The sequence below is a fragment of the Lathamus discolor genome, chromosome 1 (genome assembly GCF_037157495.1).
Source record: "Lathamus discolor isolate bLatDis1 chromosome 1, bLatDis1.hap1, whole genome shotgun sequence".
In the NCBI taxonomy this organism is placed as follows: domain Eukaryota; kingdom Metazoa; phylum Chordata; class Aves; order Psittaciformes; family Psittacidae; genus Lathamus; species Lathamus discolor.
In genome coordinates this window covers 130,501,681-130,523,068 of record NC_088884.1, presented here as the reverse complement: position 1 = coordinate 130,523,068, position 21,388 = coordinate 130,501,681, and the positions used below count along the sequence as shown (strand labels likewise).

At 38.7% G+C, this 21,388-nt stretch overlaps 1 protein-coding gene across 1 annotated transcript in view; it reads right to left on the bottom strand.

Moving 5' to 3' along the window:
- The window catches only part of TENM3 (teneurin transmembrane protein 3), a 422,372-nt gene that overhangs the window by 78,002 nt on the left and 322,982 nt on the right, over positions 1-21,388 (bottom strand). The window contains exons 9-14 of the mRNA XM_065695099.1: positions 14,676-14,890; positions 6,164-6,374; positions 5,562-5,663; positions 5,207-5,401; positions 3,670-3,870; positions 582-767 (exon numbers count right to left, since the gene is read on the bottom strand). Of these exons, the coding sequence (XP_065551171.1) occupies positions 582-767; positions 3,670-3,870; positions 5,207-5,401; positions 5,562-5,663; positions 6,164-6,374; positions 14,676-14,890 (1,110 nt within the window). The remainder of the gene's footprint in view (positions 1-581; positions 768-3,669; positions 3,871-5,206; positions 5,402-5,561; positions 5,664-6,163; positions 6,375-14,675; positions 14,891-21,388) is intronic.

The window sequence follows — 21,388 nt, the reverse complement described above, 5'->3', positions numbered from 1 at the left end:
TTACAATCAGCTGTATTGAACTGGTGTTACGTTATTTACACGTAAAAACTTTGATATAAGTCCAAAGCGGAGCATTATGTTGGCAAGATAATTTTGGCACGTAGATCACATTTATTACAAGGTGGAAGTGACATTTTTGTGTAGGCAAGTCACTTTTTAGAGCTTCTTCTCCATAAAATTAAAAAAAAAAAAAAAACCAACGGATAGGAAGCTTCATTTCCAAAAGACATAAAGCTATCACATAAAAATAGAAAAGAACAAATCAAATAATATATTTACAGTTTAAAACAAAGGTAAAATAAAGGTAGTCTCCCCCTCAGCAAAAGGCAGTTAAAGGGAAAAGGCTGAGAACGAAATCCTTCTACCTCCTTTTTATGACAAACTAGGTATGAAGAACTGATGAGCCATTATATAACCATTTTCTTTCTTAAAATATCATCTCCTTTACACAGACTGACACATGCAAATATTCTGTTTGAAGAAACAAGCTTCAAAGTAGTAGACTTCTTATTCAGACACGGCCAGCAGGGCTGGCTGTTTGAATTTTGCAGTGAAGATAGGGTAAAGCATAGACAGCCTACCAATGGTACAGTGCTCTCCGTTCCATCCCTGGCTACATTCACACTTCCCATCTTTACAGGTGCCGTGCTCTGCGCAGCGGGGATGGCAGGCTCTCTGGTTGCAAGCTGTGCCTGTCCAGCCTTCCTCACAGCGACATGTGCCACCCATGCACACACCATGGGTGCCGCAGTCCACTGAACAGATTTCTGGATTCGAGAGGAGAGGGCAGGGTAAAGGAGGCAGAGAATACACAAGGGAGAGAGAGGGTATGCATTAATTAGCAGTGCTGCATTTTAATTCAACATGTGAAGGATAAGAAAGGCAAAATCTTTGAAAATTAAATCAAAGGAATTTACTGTGAAAGGCATTCTCAGGTAAGACCCAAAAGAACACAGAGTACAGGGTTTTACCTCGATGCTCCACTTAGTTATCCAGCAGACTTAGCGGTGCCTAAGCATCCATAGCTCTTCTGTTAGTAATTTTCAGTCCTATTTTTTGTGTCTTAAGAGTAACCGTTTTTATCTTAGATTATATGGCACTTAGACCTACTACAACTGTAGCATAATCCTAGTGAATAAACACAACATACACCTAGGTCACTTTTGTGCTTTGAGTGAAAATCTAGTAGTAACAAAAGTTCATTTTAACAAGGTTTTCCCTCCCTACTATGCTCCCTGTTTTCTTTCAAAGTAAAAATGTGCCATTTTTGACACATTTTTTCATTATAAAGAATCAGCCTTAGTGAGACAAATTAGTACCATGCTGACATACTGACACATCTGTTAAATATAAAAGATGATTTACTTTCAGTAAATTTGTATCAGTGACAGCTATGAACAGTCTGGTTTAAATAATAGATTGTTAAAAAAAAATAAATCAACATACAGCAATTTAACTTGTCATTTACATATAGTAACAGGATCTTGTAACTGATAGAATAATTGAAAAATATGTTAACAGCCAAAGGTAGTCAGAGGCCAAACAACGCATGTAAGTCTCAGCTAATACAAGATGGTAATTTAGGCTGCCAGATTTTGCTTTTACAGTTTTGGTTCATTTAGTCAGACTGCAGCAAACTTTACTTCTGCTAAGCAGACAACAGGAAAACAAGAGGAGATACAATACAGCCTGAGGGACTTCTTTAGTTCCTTGGCATACAGCTGGCTGTAACCATGTACTGGTTCATAGAAGTACTGTATTTAGGTTTGTTTTCTTGTAAAAGACAACAAACAGTTCAGTACTAAAAGACTGAAATCATTTTCAACAGCAGCAGAATAAAGCGTTCAGTGCAAGAAAGGTTTCCAGTTTCCCACTTAACAGCACTTTTCTTCCCTCATAGAGTATAACCCGCTGCCTCAAAGTGCTGTGGAACATTAAACACAGTATCAAGGAGCTGTGACATTTCCCTTAAGAAATAGACCAAAACCTTTGTGGAGGAAGACAGCTGTAATTTCCCTCTCCCCTTCTTTATTTCTTTTTTCTATACAGCATCTTATATCTACTTTGAATTACATTTTTGATTTGACGGTTTGATTAACTTAAGAGTCACAAAACATCAACACAGCTCCAAGAAAGAAAGGTTTATTTCTCTTCAATCTAATCAATTTTTCATTAGGGTGAAGGTGTTTATCAGTTTATAGCACACTAGCTTTGAGCAAGGTGTGTCAATCTTTGTAATGAATTTATTAATTAGAGTTAATTTAATTGAATTGGAATTGAAAGGCTAATTAATAGACAAATTGCTGATGAAGACAGAGGAAAGCTCTGCTGATTTCAAACCTATAAACCCCTCTGATAGAAATAACTCATTCTTTTTTCCATCTAGCAGCTTAACAACATGTTTATGAGCAAGAATTACTTTTTTGGTATATTAGTCTGAAGGTCATTTTGCACAACTTCAGCAAATAGTCTGTGCGCGTTTTTACAAAGCTGGTTTGTGATTTGGACGCTTTTGAAATACCTGAGAACAGAAATATTTATTGTTATTTTAATGGTAAATCGTTCCTTGAAACGTAAGTAATAGATGGAGCATAACGGAATCATCAAAAGACCATAGAGGATACCGTGTCAAGAAATGGGGGATCCATGTTCTGCCTGAGAACTAGAAAGGTTCTCTCACAAATGGCCATTTTAAGTGTTAGAAATGTTCAGAGAAGAGTTTTTTCTTCTAAACAAATTTAATACAAGATAACATTTTCTTTTATCACTTTTTCCTGAATATTTGTAACTCTGTCCTATCACTCTTGTGCACGTAAACCATTATACATCAGTATCACAGATCCTGGTCAGGAAGTACATTTGTTTTAAAAAGATGGTTCCTCATGAGAAAGCTATATTTATTCATAAATTGGCATAAACTCAGCTAGCCCATGTGTTCAGTTTTCATTAACAAAATCATCTGAGTTGTTAGATTAACTGTTTTAGACAAATGTATGTTAGACATGATTTCTCTTTTGATACATGGCTACCAAACAATATTCTAAAAACTCCCATTTGTCAAAAGGCTGCTGTCATACTTTATAAACATTTAGATTCTGCTCTCCATGATAGTACCTTCAGTCATTTTCTCCTTTTGTTTCTAAGCTCAGATGGTAGTTTTAATAAGCTCAGTTTCAGACTTCAAGAAATCCCTCTGCTTCTTCAGTCCTACCAACTCCTTCCACCCTGGCAGCCTGCGCTCTTCCTTGAAAGCTATTTAGGATTCATTCCTGCATTCCCCTGCCTTCAAACTCAAACACTGTCTTTCAAGAAAAATACCACCAATTAGCTGGAGAGATTTTAAAAATGTGACTGTCTCTACTTTCACTAAAGTTTTTAAATAGATGTATTAAATAAGATGATACTTAGATACTATGTATCGTACAAAGAACATTCTGTACTTGCATGCGAAGTACCTGAAGTTACCAAGTTAAGGCAGCTAGAAGATAGCAATAAATACATTGACTCCCAAGTACTTCAAATTCATCAATTATTTTGAACCTTTAAATCAATTCAGTCAACTCAAAGACTTCTATCAGCTCAGCAGGTCAGGCCCTATCACAACTGTCTCATTAAAATGCTGCTACTCAAGATGTCATTTTACATAAAGCGTGTGCTTTTAACCCTTACCATTGGAGCAATCTGGACCTGTCCAGTTGGGGTCACAGGTGCAGGCACCGCTCTCTTGCAGGTAGGTGCCATGGCCAGAGCACTGGTCAGAGCACATCGTTTTCAGGATTTCACAGTTGTTGCCACCCCAGCCTGGGTTGCAGTGGCACTCGCCATGGATGCACATGCCATGGCTGGAGCAGGCTGGGTCCAAGCAATCAGCTGCAGGGAGATGAGAAAATTCAGCTTAATTTTGTCATTCCTAACAACAGTAATCAACCCCTAGATGCTCACAACACTTTTGGGCTTAATCCATGTTTTAAGACCTTGTGAAATTGGCAGCATTGCTCTAATCTTGAAAGTAAACATCAGTAGGTTGAAGCTGAGAAGTTTGCTTTTGTTTCATTGCAATGAGTGACAAAAAGACAGAGTGGACCAAGGCATCTTGATGCCAGCCTCCCTTCTCTGGCTAAAAGGTAAATCACTCTTTATCATCACTAATTGCACAGCAGCACTTTGAAAAAACATCTCACCTCCATATCACTTCCTGGTATTGTGAAATCTGTGCGTGCAAATAACTGGCATCAAGACATTTACAGGCTACCGCTAAGTTAACGGAGAACCTTTCAAGGTTTACTAATTTTTCTGAATTACAACAAGATTGGCTTTGGCTTTTGGGCAACTGATCTCTGTTCTGCCTAATCAGAGTGTAACAAGTGTTGCATTCCCTGCAGCACTCAGTATGAACTGACCCGATGCACCATTAGAGTTTTGACAGCTGTATAGGACCCTCAACTTGTTTCAGAAATAAATGAGTTGCATACTGTCTATCTGTCTTAATTCACTTTAATGTGCTTTAGATGACGAGATTTAATTTAGCAATTTGACTCAATAAAATGTTACACTTGTAGGGTCAATGGTCTGAAAATTTAATTCCAGAGACTTAATTGCATTACTTTGTATGTGGAAATCAATAAAATCAATTTGATTGAGGAAGAAAATGGTGCTTTTTACTCCCTAAAAAAATAGGATGGAAAATGAACTGCATTTTGCAGCACACCAGAATGGATATTATTACGCACATTGCTGGAATACAAAAATGATGCATCATTTTTCACCCTGATGTATTTGAATCAGCACTTTCCACAATGTGGTTGGTGGAAAAGATCACTAACAAACGCAATACATTAATGATTTATTCTATACTGTGAACATTTAGTAAGTCTTCCTGTATTCCAACATCTGTTTTTGTGTGCTTTCTTCTCAGCTGACCTCAGACAGAAAAAAATAAACAAAAATATACTGGCAGGCAGAAAGATATCACATATTATTAAGAATTTCCCCACTGATTACTTGAGAATAGATAAAATATAATCATTCTGTAGAATACACTGATAACAGAGATTCCCAAACTTGATTTTTAGTATTCAACAATGATTTTTGAAGAAACAGCATTAGGGCATACGATCTTGATCTAGCAAAATCAATAGAGCTGCATGTGCCAGGTGGAAACCTGACCAACAACAGCAGGTGCTGGAGTAAATACTTATTCGTTTACCTTCTTCACAGTTTTCTCCTTTGTATCCAGAGTTGCAGGCACAGGAGCCCATGATGCAAATGCCCCGGCCCCCACACTGGGGATCAATGCACTGAGTTGTAGGCACGTCACACTCGGTGCCCTTCCAGCCACTGTAACACAGGCAACGTCCTTTGGAGTATTGCCCATTGCCGCTGCACAGCACTGGGCAGGCTGCTGTGAAAAAAAAGCAGCAGAAAAATTGAAGCCATATTCTTCACCACAGCTCTATAAGAGAAGAAAGTCTAAGAAGCAAATCACATGCCAGTTGCTTTCCTGATGTATTTGTCCGCATGCTTGTTTAAACTGACTCAAGAAAAGCATTGGGTTGATTTACCTCTTGAACAATCAGGGCCCAGAAACCCGGGAAAACAATGGCAGGATCCAGAAACACATTCACCGTTACCATGGCAATTTCGGGGGCATTCCACCACAGATTCTAAAGGGAAAAAAAGGAGGATAATTTACAGATGCCCACTGCATGAAGTACCTATCATCTGAACTGCTACTAACTGACAGTGCACTCTTGCTCTGAGAGAAGTGTTTACGTTTGGTTTGTTTGAAGAGCACAAATAGCTGTGATTTTCTATTGCTGATGCCTCTAGTATCTTAGGAGTTTACATTCTAACAAAAAGGCTAAAATTATAATGGTAAAACTGTATGAGTTCCATACTTAAAAGTCAGCCCTGTGTCATTGAACAAATGCTTCAAAAGAGTGTTCTCCTTTTAGGCACTGTTTTACAAGAAGGTATACTCCTTATGCCTTAGACCAAGTAATTAAAATACACGTTTTGCATTTTATTCTCACTAGCAAAAGAGACTATAAACGGAAAACCTGTGAAAAAAAGCCAAATCATTTAACTACGAAAACCTATTTCTATTCCTAAAAAACTTGACCAGAGCCTAGCATTTGGTAAGAGCTTTGAAAATTATGCTTACCTATAATTATGGTATTAAAAGACACCTGCTCTGCATTTTTCCCATCATTATAAAAGGCCAGGTGCCAGATGCCAGAATCCAAATACTGGATAAAACCTGCCTCATGGAGACTGACAGACCTCGCCTGCCGCCCCGCTCGCTCCAACTCCAGCAGGTTGCGTTGCTCCCTTGCAATCAGCCGGCTGCCATCCAGGAGCTCCACAAAGTCGTACTGCAGGGAAGAACAGACAGGAGATTGACAATACAAGGGATGACACGTGGCACCACCAGCTTCCCCACAGCGTCCTGCCAATATGCTTTTATTTTGATCAAGACTTTCCTCTTCGAGCAGGGAAGCATGAGCTGAAACCAACCCTTATTTCTTTGCTGCTTGCAAAGACTTCAAGAAAAATTACCAGCTAGTCTTCATGCTTGTTAGAGTGATTTTTTCGGTGACAAGTGGCCAATAAACCTATTACACGTACTAGGGGAAAGAAAACATCAGTTGAAATGAGTCTGCAGTCATGACTTCCACCTGAATTACAGGTGAGAGCTAACTTTCTAAATGTGTTATATGCATATGAGTTGATAATAATATTCAACACCAATAACCTACTTTGTTTTTAATTTAGTTTTAATTTTTAGTTTAATTTTGATTCCCCTTTTGGACAGTCTGGAGTCCTGGAAGGAGAACAGCAAGAGCTTCCCTTCCTATCACAGAAGCCCAAAAGAGGAGATGGAAAGCATAAACCACTGCAACTCTTGGAAATAATAAACTGACAAAAACTATGGTACCTCAGGCCACTGGACAGCACAGATTGCTTTGTTAACAACTATCAGTGGGGCTTGGAAAAATGTAACAGCATCTTGGCTGATACAATAAACAAGCTCACAACAGGAGGCTTTTTGCTGGTTATTCCTAACTAGGGCTAATATCACCTGGAGGACTAAATCTGCTCTGGGTCCTGCACTGATTACACTATCTGGGAGTCTGCCCTCATGGCTTCTGAACATTTATCATGTAAATATTGGTATGCACACAGCAAAATTAAACAGGTAGTAAAATTAAACAGCATTCTTTCTTGTGGTATAAAGTGTCTGCTTTTCCTGCTGAGTCTGTTCACAGTTTTACTCTGACACATGTTTATTGTAAGAAGTGACAGTAACACACAAACCTTCAATCTACTCAACCATTAGAGATGTCTCTCAAATGGAATGACATCCAGGGCCTATTAAAGTAAAGGCCACTATATGAAAACGATGGTTCACCTGAGCTGGGATAACATCTGCTACTGGAAACAAGACATCTGTGGTTTTACACCCTGACTTGTGACCTTCAGAAACTGCTCCTGGGACCAAAGAAAACATGATAGCCTTTGTCCTGGAACAAGGGTTTAAGGACTTACAGAATCATAGAATAGTTAGGGTTGGAAAGGCCCTTAAGATCATCTAGTTCCAATCCCCCTGATGTGGGCAGAGACACCTCACTCTAGACCATGTGGCCAAAGGCTCTGTCCAACCTGGCCTTGACTACTGTCAGGGATGTAGTATTTACCACTTCTTTGGGCAGTCTGTTTCAGTGCCTCCCCACCTTCACAATAAAGAACTTCTTTCTTATATCTAATCCAAACTTCCCCTGTTTAAGTTTAAATCCATTACCCTTTTTCCTATTGCTAGAGTCCCTAATGAAGAGTCGCTCTCTGGGATCCTTGTAGGCCCCCTTCAGATACTAGAAGGCTGCTATGAGGTCTCCACGCAGCCTTCTCTTCTCCAGGATGAACAGACCCAACTCTCTTAGCCTGTCTTTGTATCAGGTGCTCCCTCTGATCATCCTCGTGGCCCTCCTCTGGACTTGTTCCAACAGCTCCATGTTCTTCTTATGCTGAGGACATCAAAACTGCACACAGTCCTCCAAGTGAGGTCTCACGAGAGCAGAGTAGAGGGGCAGGATCACCTCTTTCGACCTGCTGGTCACGCTCCTTTTGATGCAGCCCAGGATACGGTTGGCTTTCTGGGCTGTGAGCGCACACTGAAGCTGGCTCATGTTCATTTTCTCATCAACCATCACCAGCAAGTCCTTCTCCGCAGGGCTGCTCTGAATCACTTCTCTGCCCAGCCTGTAGCTGTGCCTGGGATTGCTCTGACCCAGGTGTAGGACCTTGCACTTGTCATGGTTAAACTTCATGAAGTTGGCATCAGCCCACCTCACAAGCGTGTCAAGGTCCCTCTGGATGGCATTCCTTTCCTCCAGTGTGTCAACTGAACCACACAGCTTGGTGTCATCGGCAAACTTGCTGAGGGCGCACTCAATCCCACTGTCCATGTCACTGACAAAGATGTTGAACAAGACTGGTCCCAACAACGACCCCTGAGGGACACCACTAGTTACTGGTCTCCATTGAGCCATTGACTGTAACTCTTTGTGTGTGGCCATCCAGCCAATTCTTTATCCACTAGCTGGTCCATCCATCAAATTGATGTCTCTCCAGTTTAGAGACAAAGATGTTATGTGGAATAGTGCCGAACGCTTTGCACAAGTACAACTCAATTCTAACTGGGCCTTAGCTTTCCTGACCTGATCCCTAGCTTTCCAGACAATGTCCCTGTATTCTTTCCAGGCCGCCTATCCTCACTTCCACCTTCTATAAGCTTCCTTTTTCCTTCTGAGTTTTCTCAGCAGCACCTTATCCATCCAAGGAGGTCTCCTGGCCTTCCTGCCCCATTTCCTTCTAGTCCGGATGCAACCCTCCTGAGCTTGTAGCAGGTGATCCTTGAATATCAACCAACAGCCTTGGGCCCCCCTGCCTTCTAGGGCTATATCCCATGCAACCTTACTAAGCAGGCTCCTGAAGAGGCCAAAGTCTGCTCTCTTGAAGTCCAGGTCAGTGACCTCACTGCACTTTTCTCATTGTTCTGAGGATCTCAAACTCCACCATCTCATGATCACTGCAGTCAAGACTGCCCTGGAGTGCATTCCCAACCAGCCCTTCCCTGTTGGTGAGCACAAGGTCAAGCATGGCACCTCTTCTTGTTGGTTCCTCTATTACTTGCAAGAGGAAGTTGTCATCCACACAATCAGTGAATCTCCTGGACTGCTTATGATGGGCCATACCGTCCCTCCAACAGATACTGGGGTGGTTGATGCCCCCCATGAAAACAAGGGCCTGTGAGTGTGAGGCTGCTCACTTATGTACTCTTCCTGAAATTGCAGGTCCACATTCACTGGTAATGTAAGAATGTTCCTCCCCAGTAGTCATCTTCCTACTAGTCAGGATGTGAAGGAAATGCATAGTTAATATGCCTCTATCACCTGAGACACTTTTCCAGCTATGTCTGAACCCACAGAATAGAACATAATATGATTAGGATGTGCAGAAACCAGTACCTCAGTGTGCTGTCACTTTGTGCATTCTGCACCACATGAAAACAAATGCAACCATTTTGGGAGAGCACCAATTATTCAAACCCGCTCAACATTCTCATTTGTCAGAGAATTAAATATTTATTTTGTATGAGAGAGAAAACTAATTTCAGTTGTTTGCGTTTTCTTTTTTCCTCCCGCCTGACTCAATAACACTTCTTTCTGGTTGTGTTTTTCACTAATATTTTGAAAACCAGAAAGCTCAGGGAGTTCTGAGTATTAACAAGTCATTTACGGACATTAGGAAGGACATTTTTGTAGGAGGACAATTTCTGACTCAAACTGTATTTTTGATACATTGATTGACAACTAATGACTGACAAACATGGTACAATGAATGATTTTGTATTTGTAATGTAATAAGGACATATGCTGTTATCAGAACAACATTTTAGACTACATTTTAAAAGCCATGCAGATGGGAATTTACTGTTCATTCTGGCCCCCAGCAATAAAGCAGTAATTGATCTTAACCCTTTTAAAAGCTGTTGGGTTTTTTTGTTTGTTTTTTTTTATAGTTAGGAAATGATAACAGAAACAGACTGGAAAAACAATTCTCTTAATAAGAAAAAAACATACCAATTTCATTTTCCTCCTATGAGGATAAATTAATTACCTTTATATAGAACCTAACTGCGCTGATTTGCCCTACCATTCTACTCAGTTTTTGCTGTAAATCAAAGTCCTTTTTTTTTTTATTGTTAAAGTCTCTTTAAATAAACATATTGATTCTCTGGCTGCAATGGAACTGACATTTTTAGAAAGTGTCACAAAGACTTTCAGCCTTGCATTGATTGAGTTTCGAATGGACAGCCACCGTCAATTATTTCTGGTTGATTTATTTATGATTCCCCAGAAAGAGAGAACTATGCATCTCTGATCAGTCTGTGACACACTCATAGTGGCTGTGCTTGAGACTGATTTTGGTGTCTAAAGAGAATACAGAAACACAACCAAAAATTCTGTCCTGATTACAATACATCAAACCATTTCTTACACGCTGTTTCCTTATTATTTTGGATTATGGGACACAGTAAGAGTCAAATTTACTGCATTCTGTTATTCTTTTTGAATAAAATGCAACTGATAGGAATGGTCTAGATACAGTTGATCCTGTACTAAAATGAGGGTGTAAACTAAAGGACTCTCTCAAGCTCATTTCTATCATACTTGATTATGTCTCTTGCAGTGGTAGGATAACTGGTATCAGAGGTTGAAGAGCTATAGAAAGATGGACTCCCATTCTCTTCTACTCACTGTGTGGTTTCAACTGCATAGAAAAAAGAGGTGGATAAACAGACTGGGAGAGAAGTGTATGACAAGGTGGCAAATGTAATATGCAAGTTTTGCATTATAGTCAAAGGTGAGATGCAGAGAGGGCAGGCATTCATAGAAACACTGAAGGTGTAAGGAGGGAGCTAAAGACGATGATCATCTCTGTATCAGAGGAATACTAGTAAAGATACTGGGGGGGGACAGCTGGGAAGGAAAGTTTACAAATGCTTACAGGGTGCAGGTAGTAATCAGTTCTCTATTATTTAACATAAGATCTGAAAATTCAAATACTGATGTTTGAGAAACAGGCAGCAGTTGCTCATTTGCATAAGTTTTGTTATTAACACTTGTCACTCTATGACTAGGAGAAAAGGGCAGATAGCATTCAGGAGACACAGACATGAAGTGATATATACGAGTGAGATCCTACTTTTCAAAGTCCTCATGAAACAACCCTCTTCTGTTGGCTACCATCCAATCCAGGGATGGGCTCTGAGCCAACTTTTATCACTTTGGGATAAGATCTTGGAGCTACAGTAGAGAGTGCTAGGGAAGTACCAGTTCCATGCTTGTTTTTATCCTTTTTTTTTAAGCAGACATTATAAAGGCACTGTATGAAACCATCACAGTTAAAAACCTGCTATGTTCTGTGCTGTTCTGGTCTCTCTGTCTCAAAAACGGTGCAGTAAAACTGGAGAACATTCAGAAAAGCAGAAGGATGATCAAAGGACTGAAGCAGCTTTCATACAGAGAATGATGAAATAGACTGGAAAGAAACCTCATTGAGGACATTAGAGATCTATATATCAAGGGTGGCATGGAGAAGAAATCAGTGAGAAACTGTCCAATGCCTCTTCGAAAACACTACCATCAGGGTACCAAAGTAAAACTATAAGGAGGCTGCCTCAAAACACAATGAGGAGTTGTGCGAGAAGTGTAGTTAAGCCGTGAAACTCCTTGCTGCAAATGTTACGGATGCTAAGAGCTTCCATAGGTTCACAGGTGACTATGCAAATTCTCAGGAAAAGAAATCTTTCAAAGGTTGTAAAATACAAAGACAGCACCTTTGACTCAGGAAGTCCTTCAGCTTTAAAACACTGGAAGCCGGGAGTGTATTGTAGGAAGAATAACCACAAATCTGTCATGCAGCTATATTAATCTCTGCATACCTGCTAATGGCCACCATCATAGCCAGAACGCTGGGCTACATGGCACTTTGATCAGACCCAGTGTGGACATTCATGTGTTTTTCTACTATGCTTCTATGACATTTAGAGCTACACAAGTAAGCTGGCTTGTTGACAGAAGAATGCAAGGAAACCCAGAACCAGCTGTTAGTCTGTCCATGCCAGCTATGCTTGGCTTGCAGTTAAGAACTTTTGCCAGTACAAGCTATAAGGGTTAGGGGAAATAAGAAAACAATAAACTGATTTATGCTTGCAAACCACTCAATGTTCTATTTCATTAGATGTTCTTTTGCCTAAATACCTTACTTTGTCCATAGAGGCTACTTTGGTAAAATATATATTTTACCAGAACAAGTTATGTCTTCATCAAAGTCCTGTGACTAGGACTTCGCTGCGGAACAGCCTAAACTGTTGAGAAATATTTTACTCCATTCCCCACCCCCCCCGCCATGTGCAGTAGCACAGTCACAAAATAATCCCCAGCCCCTCACAGAAACTGTGTTTTTAGAAGATTATACATACTTTATCTCAGGCACCGAAACCTGACATCACCGGGTTCAAGGCTGTATAAACACCCTGATAACCCTCCACCCCTGGGAATCGTCAGCAGCCCTAGAAGATCACTAGGGCACTGATAAGTAAGCAAGCCTAATTTTTCAAGGTATCAAGTGTCAGTCAAATGGTTTGTAAAAAATTCTCTAATTACATACCAGGCAAATATAAGACAAGAGAGCTTGACCTATATCCTCGGAACAATACATCCAAAATGTCATAGGAACTACAGAAGATACAGTAGCAGGATGCACATATGATTCCTTCTGTTGTATCATACTTAAGCATGCATAAGCACTTGGGCAGTAGGAATCTAAAGGCAAAGGAGTCTGTGTAAAACAGGATGGGAAACAGATTCAGCTACCCCCATTCCCCAAATTTTTGGATAAAGGGCACTCTTATTTCAGCCTTTTGCCAGGATAGGGAATCAAGTATGAATCATTCTTCATGGATTTATCTACTCACATAACTTCTCATACAAATTCACAGTCCAGACCAGCTTTTTCAGTTTTGTTCATTCTTGCCACACATGTATTCCCCTAGCTCCTGTTATTATTGTTATCATTGAGATGGCATTTGTATTCCAAAGCCCTATTTCCAGTGGTTGATAACTTTCTGAATCAATTTTCTTTGAGCTAGAATTTCTCGCGCTTGTTGTCAGCCTGAGGGTGGCTGTTCATATGTGAAGATCTGAAGAAAATCCATTTAATCATTTTTTTGAGGATCAAATTTTTAAATAAATGTAAGTGTATTTTCTACATTCAATAAATTGTTTGTAGTTTTATGGGAACTAAACTAAAAAATAAAGCTAAAGTAACATTGTATGATTTTAGCTGCATGAAACTCCTTTGCTGACCCTAATTCTTCCTCTGTGGTTTGTGACTCTTAAATAGGTGACATAATTAGCAATATTTTTATGTTGTAGGTCTTTAAAAGGCTATGCCTGAAAAAACAAAATAAATAGTACAATATCATGCAAATCAAATTTAAAAATGCGTGGGACTGAAAGAAAATATTTGAATTTTACAGTTATGGATTTGCTGCTGCAACTACATATGAGGCATAATCAGTCAAGCTTCATTCCAATTACACTATTAGGTGGCTATACTTATGTTCAGGGCTAACCCATGCACTGGAAAAAAAACCTCAAGTAAGATGTTGCGTAATTCTCAAATTGGGATAGAAGAGCATGAGGGCAACTCCTTTTTCAAGCAGAAAAGTGGTTCAGAGCCAGCAGCTGGACAAATATCTAGCTGAAAGAAAATAAACTTGGAGGGACTTAAAATCTGGATAGATCGATTCTAAAATACCATCTCAGACAACAATTCTCCCTTTCTCCTGCCGATTCAGAAGGCTATGTGCTCTTTCACACTTCAACTTTTCTGTAATTATGGATAAAAAGTGTTTCTTTGTTACTAGGCAAAGACATGACCATATGCAATAAAAAGTGTCACTAGAAACCTTCTGAGGGGTGGACCAGAATAAATCCTCCAGATCCTTAAGAACAAAGGTTCAAGACACTAGATGTCTAGTGAAGACTGACACTTTTACAACCCAAGTTCATTGTATCTTTGTAGAACAGACTACATTTTTTCTTCTGTTATGTATTTATTTAGTGAGACACTAAGCTGTAAATACTGTAGCATTTGCTTGGAGGGCAAACTGAAACTTCCTTAAAAAGCTGTTGTCTTCTTGCTTGGAAATTTGGTCAATGTGCTCTTTGCCAGGCATGCTCAACCACATGTGTGGCTGTAAGATGCTGCATTTGTTTACTTAGGTTTTTAAAGATACGTCTATATACCACAGAAGAAAAAAGCCCTTATAAATCCTGCATAAAACAGCTACATATCTAAAGCATCATCATCGCTCACAGCATTCAGCATTCAGCATAAGTAAGAATACCTCCCCATTTCAGATCCCATTACTTACAGTAATATACATGTTTTGGACATTGCATGAGATCAGTAAAGCATAAAAAGTAAAAATAAAACCCAGCAACATGGAAAAGGATGCAATCCGGAGAAATAAAAAAGATACAAAAGATATGAGTTCAGAGTTTTCAGTAAGGTGTCCTACATTTAATGAAAGCAGTTCTCACCTGAGTGTGTGAAGGCGGTAAGCCTTTTCGGCCATATACTCCAATCAATGCATCTTTCTGAAGTGATATATTGAATTTTAGAAATTGTGGCTGATCAATGAAGAGTTGTGATCTCCAAAAAATCCCAGGGGGAACTTCTTGTATCGCTCTTCGGCCTATATCAAGTTCTCCAGAATCTATAGTGTTGTTTTCCTGTGCAAATCCCCCTAATTTTCCTGATGGGTTAGAATAAGAAGAGATAAAAAATTAGGGCTCCTTTCTTGCTTTCAATCATCCTTTATATAAAATGCCAAATATTTAGTATCACCTCAGATAAAATGTTACTTGACAACCTTTCTGAATATAAGATCTCAGGGAAGTCACTGATTAGGAAATAAAAACACAAAGATACCACAAATATCTACCAAGTAAAACCACTGTAACTTCCTTAGCATTACAGAAACTGTTCTAGGATCTACATGAAACTATCCATTTTTTCCCCCAAGTATTTTAACAGATGTTTTTGAGCATAAAGTCTCACACCAAAAAAAAAACCAAAACCTAAAGGGAAATGCAGCATACAATTTTAAGAAGAATAGCTACATAAACATAAGCAGTCATGAGAACTAACATACAGTCTTTCCTATGTTACGTATCAGAGCACTTATACAATACTAACAATGCCTACAGCTCTGTAGGCAATTTTTGTTTACGTGTTCCCCTATCCTTTCCAGAGGCGGAGGCTCTCCATGCCTACATCCTCTCGACTTCTCACCCTCAGCCCTTAGCTTGTTAGCACCTCCTTATCCACACTGTCTCCTGAATAAAATGTATAATTGTCAAAGTCTGGTACTTTCACTGTTTCTTATATAATAATGAATATGTATTTATCCTGCAGGCCAATTACTGGCAATAAGAACATAGCACTGAAGGGCATTAACAATTTTTCTCTATGAAGCACTTGCGCAACTATCAGTTAGACTTAGGAAGCCAGTGATGATGGCTTGGAAATGCCCAGAAGAAGCAAAGATGCTAACACACAAAAGACACATGATATCAAACATTAACACTGAAAAACTGGACAACTAGTAGTGGCATTAAAAAAGAAAATCAAGTTATGAACTCTAGATACCCCCAACAAATTTTTTGTTCAAGTGGGTAAGCACAGTCAACAGAGACTGAATCTATACTACGGCTAGAATAGAGAACAGTATCATCCAAATCTGCCAGGTTTTGTGCCATCTCAGTGAAGCACCATCAAATAAACGGAAGGGGTAAAACTCTTCCAGCCCAAGCTGATGATCCCACAAAGCATGGGGCTGGATGTCATAGACAGCACAGGTCTATGCTAACTCAGATCTCCATGTTGCCCCTTGTGGTACCACACAGGCACATTGTTAAATCTGCCAGTGTTTACAAAACTTTCTCAAAGCTCATCAGCAAACAAACTGCAGTTTAATTGTGATAGTGCCTTCTGTCACATCCACAGGAAGCAGAACTACTAAGAAGTAGTTCTACTAAGAGTAGATGGTTTGCACAAACCATCACCACCCAGCTTTAAAATCTGGGGTGGTTTAGGTGAGTTTGAGGCCTAAGACTCATATCTGATGTTCAGGCACTACGTCCATTCTGTATGGCTGGAGACAGGCAGTCCTGGAAACTGGCCCAGGTTCAAAGCCTACTTTGATCTGATGGAATCAGCACTAATGATTCTAGGCTAAGACGCAAAGATGTGTGTAAGAACTCACTTATCAACACATGTCAACATGGAGCAAGTAATGTCACACTTAAGCAGCTGGCACATCAAGGTGAGCCTTGAGTGAAGCAATATAAAGAAAAGTGGAACTGTAGTTACAATCTTACAGTATACTGTGTCCTTACCACTTGATACTTTCTTTCAGCAGCTCGTGTATTATAAAGGTTGAACTAAACCCATCCGAATGTGGTAAGCATGTCGAAATGATGCTGACTTGTTTGCGTACAAGTGTTCTGAAGAACTGACAACACTGTTGCTACCCTGTCTCTTATGTTGAAATTCTACATTATTCATCATTTGATGGAACAAACTGACACAACCTTTTCGCAAACATTAAGACTGTAAAAAACTAGATTAAAATTTGAAATGCCAGGTGAGGTCACAGATTGATCTTCGCCACCTTTTGTGCATCCATGATGAACACAGACTGCTGCTGAATTAAACAGGTACAGAAAGACCTTGAGTGGCAGCCTGTATCATCATCAGAGCTGTGCCACAGCAGTTTTGCAGTTACTGAGAATGTCTCACTTACAGGATCATCATATTGATCAGTGTTCTACTGAGAAGAGACCATGAAATACCTGATTTTGGAGAAACCATTTTTTTACACTTTCCAGGATGAGTCTGCTGCTTTTCTGACTTTGGACTTAACCTTTCACAATATTTATATCATATTCTAGAAGATGGATCTGTATTCACTATTTTAGTTCACTTACGCACTGTATCTTACCAGTTCCTTTAAATTTAAGCATGTTGTGTTGTAAAAATTCACACACTGATGACTGATAATCTCTAAACAATAAACACTTGTTTGCGGTATTGATCTGCAGCTTCCTCTATTTCTACATTTGAAATAAAAAATAACTACCTCTTACAACTGAAAAGATGAACTAGACATATTAAGCACCTTTATCCATGATAAAGGTGGACCTTCTCACACATTTTGAACAACTTGCCAGAAATGCCTGTTACTGGGCTTCAACACTTGTCCATAGCAGATAATGATCCTATGGACTCCCACTTTCTTCACCAAAAAAGAGGTAGTTTTACCCTGCAGCCACATGCTCCTTTAACACCACACCACCTCTCTCAAATTGTCACTAGTTGTTTGCCCTCCCAAGAATAGGTTTAAATTATTGTTTGTTCCCAGACGTACCAAAATGGCGTACAAAGAATCTCAGTAGTGTCATCATTTCCTTTTCACTTTCTAACCAGTAACAATTCTTATACACAGCTTTAAATACAAATATGAGATATCACATTCATTGACACAATTCCGTAATGATGTAACAGTCCAAATAACAAGCTGAATTTTAAAATATTGCCCTGGATTCAGCTGTAGCCGTCATTTTTTCCTCCTTCGTAGTAGCTGGTGCAGTGCCGTCTTTTAGCTTTAGTCTGAGAACAATGCTGATAACACACTGATGTTTTAGTTGTTGCTAAGTAGTGCTTACCCTCATCAAAGATTTTTCAGTCTCTCATGCTCTGCCAGTGAGGAGGTGCATGAGAAGCCGGGAGGAAGCAGAGACAGGACACCTGAACTGAACTAGCCAAAGGGGTATTCCTTATCACAGCACATCATGCCCAGTGTATAAACTGAGGGGAGTTACCTGGAAGGCCTGGATCACTGCTCAGGTCAGGCTGGGTATCGGCTGGTGGAGGGAGCGCAATTGTACTGTGCATCACTTGTGTGTATTGCTTTTTTTTCCTTTCCCCTTTTAGTTTTATATTCTCTCCCCTTGTTATTTTCCTTATCATTATTATAATTAGTTTTATTATACTTTAGTTATTAAACTGTTCTTGTCTCAGCCCATGGGGTTTACATTCTTTCGATTCTCCCCATCCTGCCCAAAGGGGGAGGAGCAACGGGAGTATGAGGGAATGGCTGTGTGGTTCCGAGTTACTATCTGGGCCTAAACCATGACAAATACCCATCCTCCTGAATATATTCTACTTCACGATACTTCTTGCCTACCCCCAAAATTTCTTTTTTTACAGACTCTCCCGAAGAGACAGCAATACATATACACTTACATATTTAAAGGTAAATAATATTTATATCATGATTTGCTCTTATATTGCTATATATATATTATTATTTAATTTACAAAATATGGTAAATTTCTGCATCATATACTATCTAATATATACAATCATTATATGATTCATTTCTGATACTAATAATCCAATGCGTTATGGGTAATTAATAGGTAAAAGATTTGTTATCTTTAATATTTGTAAGTTTTATTTCAACTGTCTGAGGTTAAGGTGGACATACTCCTGAGCTAAACAAATATTTAAAGCAAGAAACAATACTTGATTATTATACAGGAAAAACAATTCACAATATCCCTAAAATGACATGAAGACAAACTTTCTCTCCTTCTTTGCAAACATTCTATAGATTAAAATACAAAATACACTGTAAGTAACTGTGTATAAAAATGAATGCACATCCAAAACACAAAAATACTCAACAGTAATTGCTGTTTAGTGTCACACATAATTTTCCATCCTTCAAGCACAGAACTAATTAGAATATTAGGTTGCAAGGCTCTATTTACAGTCAATAGCATGTTCTCCTGTTCCACTGAATGACCTTGTATCTGGATCTTTTTCTGTGAGATACCTGCTATACACACTTGTGCAACAACTGTTCCAAGAAATTAAATTAAAATCCTCCTTAAAAACATACATTTTTAGACAAAAAAACCCCACAAACAAAAAAACATCTCATTAAGAAGTTGCTATACCTTTAATTAACATGAGATACTGTAAACAAAACCAAAAGCTCCATACATGTATGTTAAAGCACATATAACATATTTTAATGAGTATAATCTCAAAAAGAGCATCTAAGTAAGCCAAAAGAAATGGCCCTCTTCCCATTCACTCCTCTCCTCCCATTCACTCCTTTTCCCATTTTTAAAAATCTGCAATTAGGCATACATTATTGTGTTTCTGAACTGCATATAGAATTTATATGACAACAAATAATTTGAGATGCGCATAGACTTTATATGACACAAAGCCAGCAACATGTGAGATGTGACCAACTGCTAGAACACAATAGTTAAACAGGTTGGTTTTTAACCTTTCTTTTCTATTGCCTAGTTCTCTAGGCAACAGAAAATATTATATACAATATTTTATAAACAGAAATAGAAAAAATATTATATAAATAGAAAATATACCCAACTATAGAGTACTGATGCACCTCAAGTAAATGCCTGTATTTGATTAAGTATGGCTTACAAATTACTTTGGAAAACCTAAACTGCAATGGCCTATAAAATTCATCATAGACATAGAAAACACATATTCTTATCCACCTTATGCACCACCGAATCATGCCTGTCTAGATGATCAGGTGATATGTTGCCAGCAGTTTGCTGTTCATATAGACAGAAGCACTAGGAAAAGAAAAAATCATCCACAAAAGAAGCAAAAAAAAACCCTTTGAAAAAGTCTTCTTCAAAGACTCAACCTTCACTTAATAAATGATTTGCATTTCAGGGTGATTTAACATGCTTTTACTGTCAATTATGACTATCTATTTCTACATAAACCACAGCTGAATTTTCTCCAGAGGTCATATGTATGCATTTTCAGGTTCTAGTTTTGCTAATTTGTCACACGAAGTACCTGTACTTCTGAATGGCAAATGAGTATCTGAGATTCAGAATACAATGGGCTATGATTTTCTGACCAAAGTAGGCTCAGGATTATCTGGTTTAGATAAGAGTCAAGGAAAATGCCTGGCCCATACAAGGCTGGGAATTTCTCCCATCTATATCAGAGTATCAGGATATTACCAGGGGCTAAAGAAGGGCAATACTGAAAGTTGTTCAGCTGTTGAAATCTTCAAATCAAGGCTCTACCGATACTTCCTTATAGTTTTCAATAACTAGTATGATAGCACAGGGTTCCCCTTCTTATATTTCATATCTAGCCATCACACTTTCCCTTCTGCTTAACCTTTCTTTTGTGATTTAAAATGTATATTCTCTCACCTGTCTGATGTTTAGTATTGGTGTATGCTGATAAATGACCGTTTAACATATTCTGCAGAGGACAGCATTTCAACAGTGGATGGAATTAACCCTGCTCTCCTGTACAGTACTTGGGAACATAAGGAAGGAAAAATGGGATTTGATATACTTGTTGTTTCCTTCTATTTTTGAGGCAAAGTAAAGTATAACAGGTTTTAATTTGTGAAAATAAAAATAAAATATCAAGGGAAAAAGAAGCATTTTTATTTATAAAATACTTACAAAGACGTATATATTTTAGACAAAAAAGTATACTGGCTACTGAGGGCAGAAGACAGTGGCATGATGAGCTGTCACTGCAGCATCAATATTCATTAACCATACAGTAGCTTTTTGCTATTCATTCAAGAACACAGAAAGAGATAATGAATCTCTAAGTGCAAAAAAAAAAAAAAAAAAAAAAAAAAAAAGGCAGTAGGGTAAAGGAAATGGAAGGAAAAAACAAAGAGAAAGTCCTAGTGGAGGAGCCCCCATGCTTACAAACGTGACAAAAGCATGAGCTGAGCTGTGTCCTTCCTATAACTCGGAGCTGTGATAACTTGAAAAATATTTCAAGATGTCAACTGCTGGCAGAGGCTTCTTCCTCCTCGGTGGTAAGGAGCTCAGCTCTATCTTGTGAAAGGGAAAATGGATTTTTGTGTAATGAAGCAAACACTGCATTCATCAACCATTTAAATCAAGTTTTCCATTCAAAACCTATTGATTTTAAAGCCTCTTTTAGCCAAAAGTGCACAGGCTCTTAAATGTTTTGAGAATCCTAAAGGGCAACACGGAAAAAGGTCGATAAAAAATAATCCCTTTGTGTGTTTTGTATTTTAAAAGCTCCTACAACAAAATTAATAAAGTTCAGGGCTTTTTTTCCCTTTTTTTTTTTTTTTTTTTACTCTGTATGTTGGTCAGATGCTTCAGATTCAATATTATTTGCT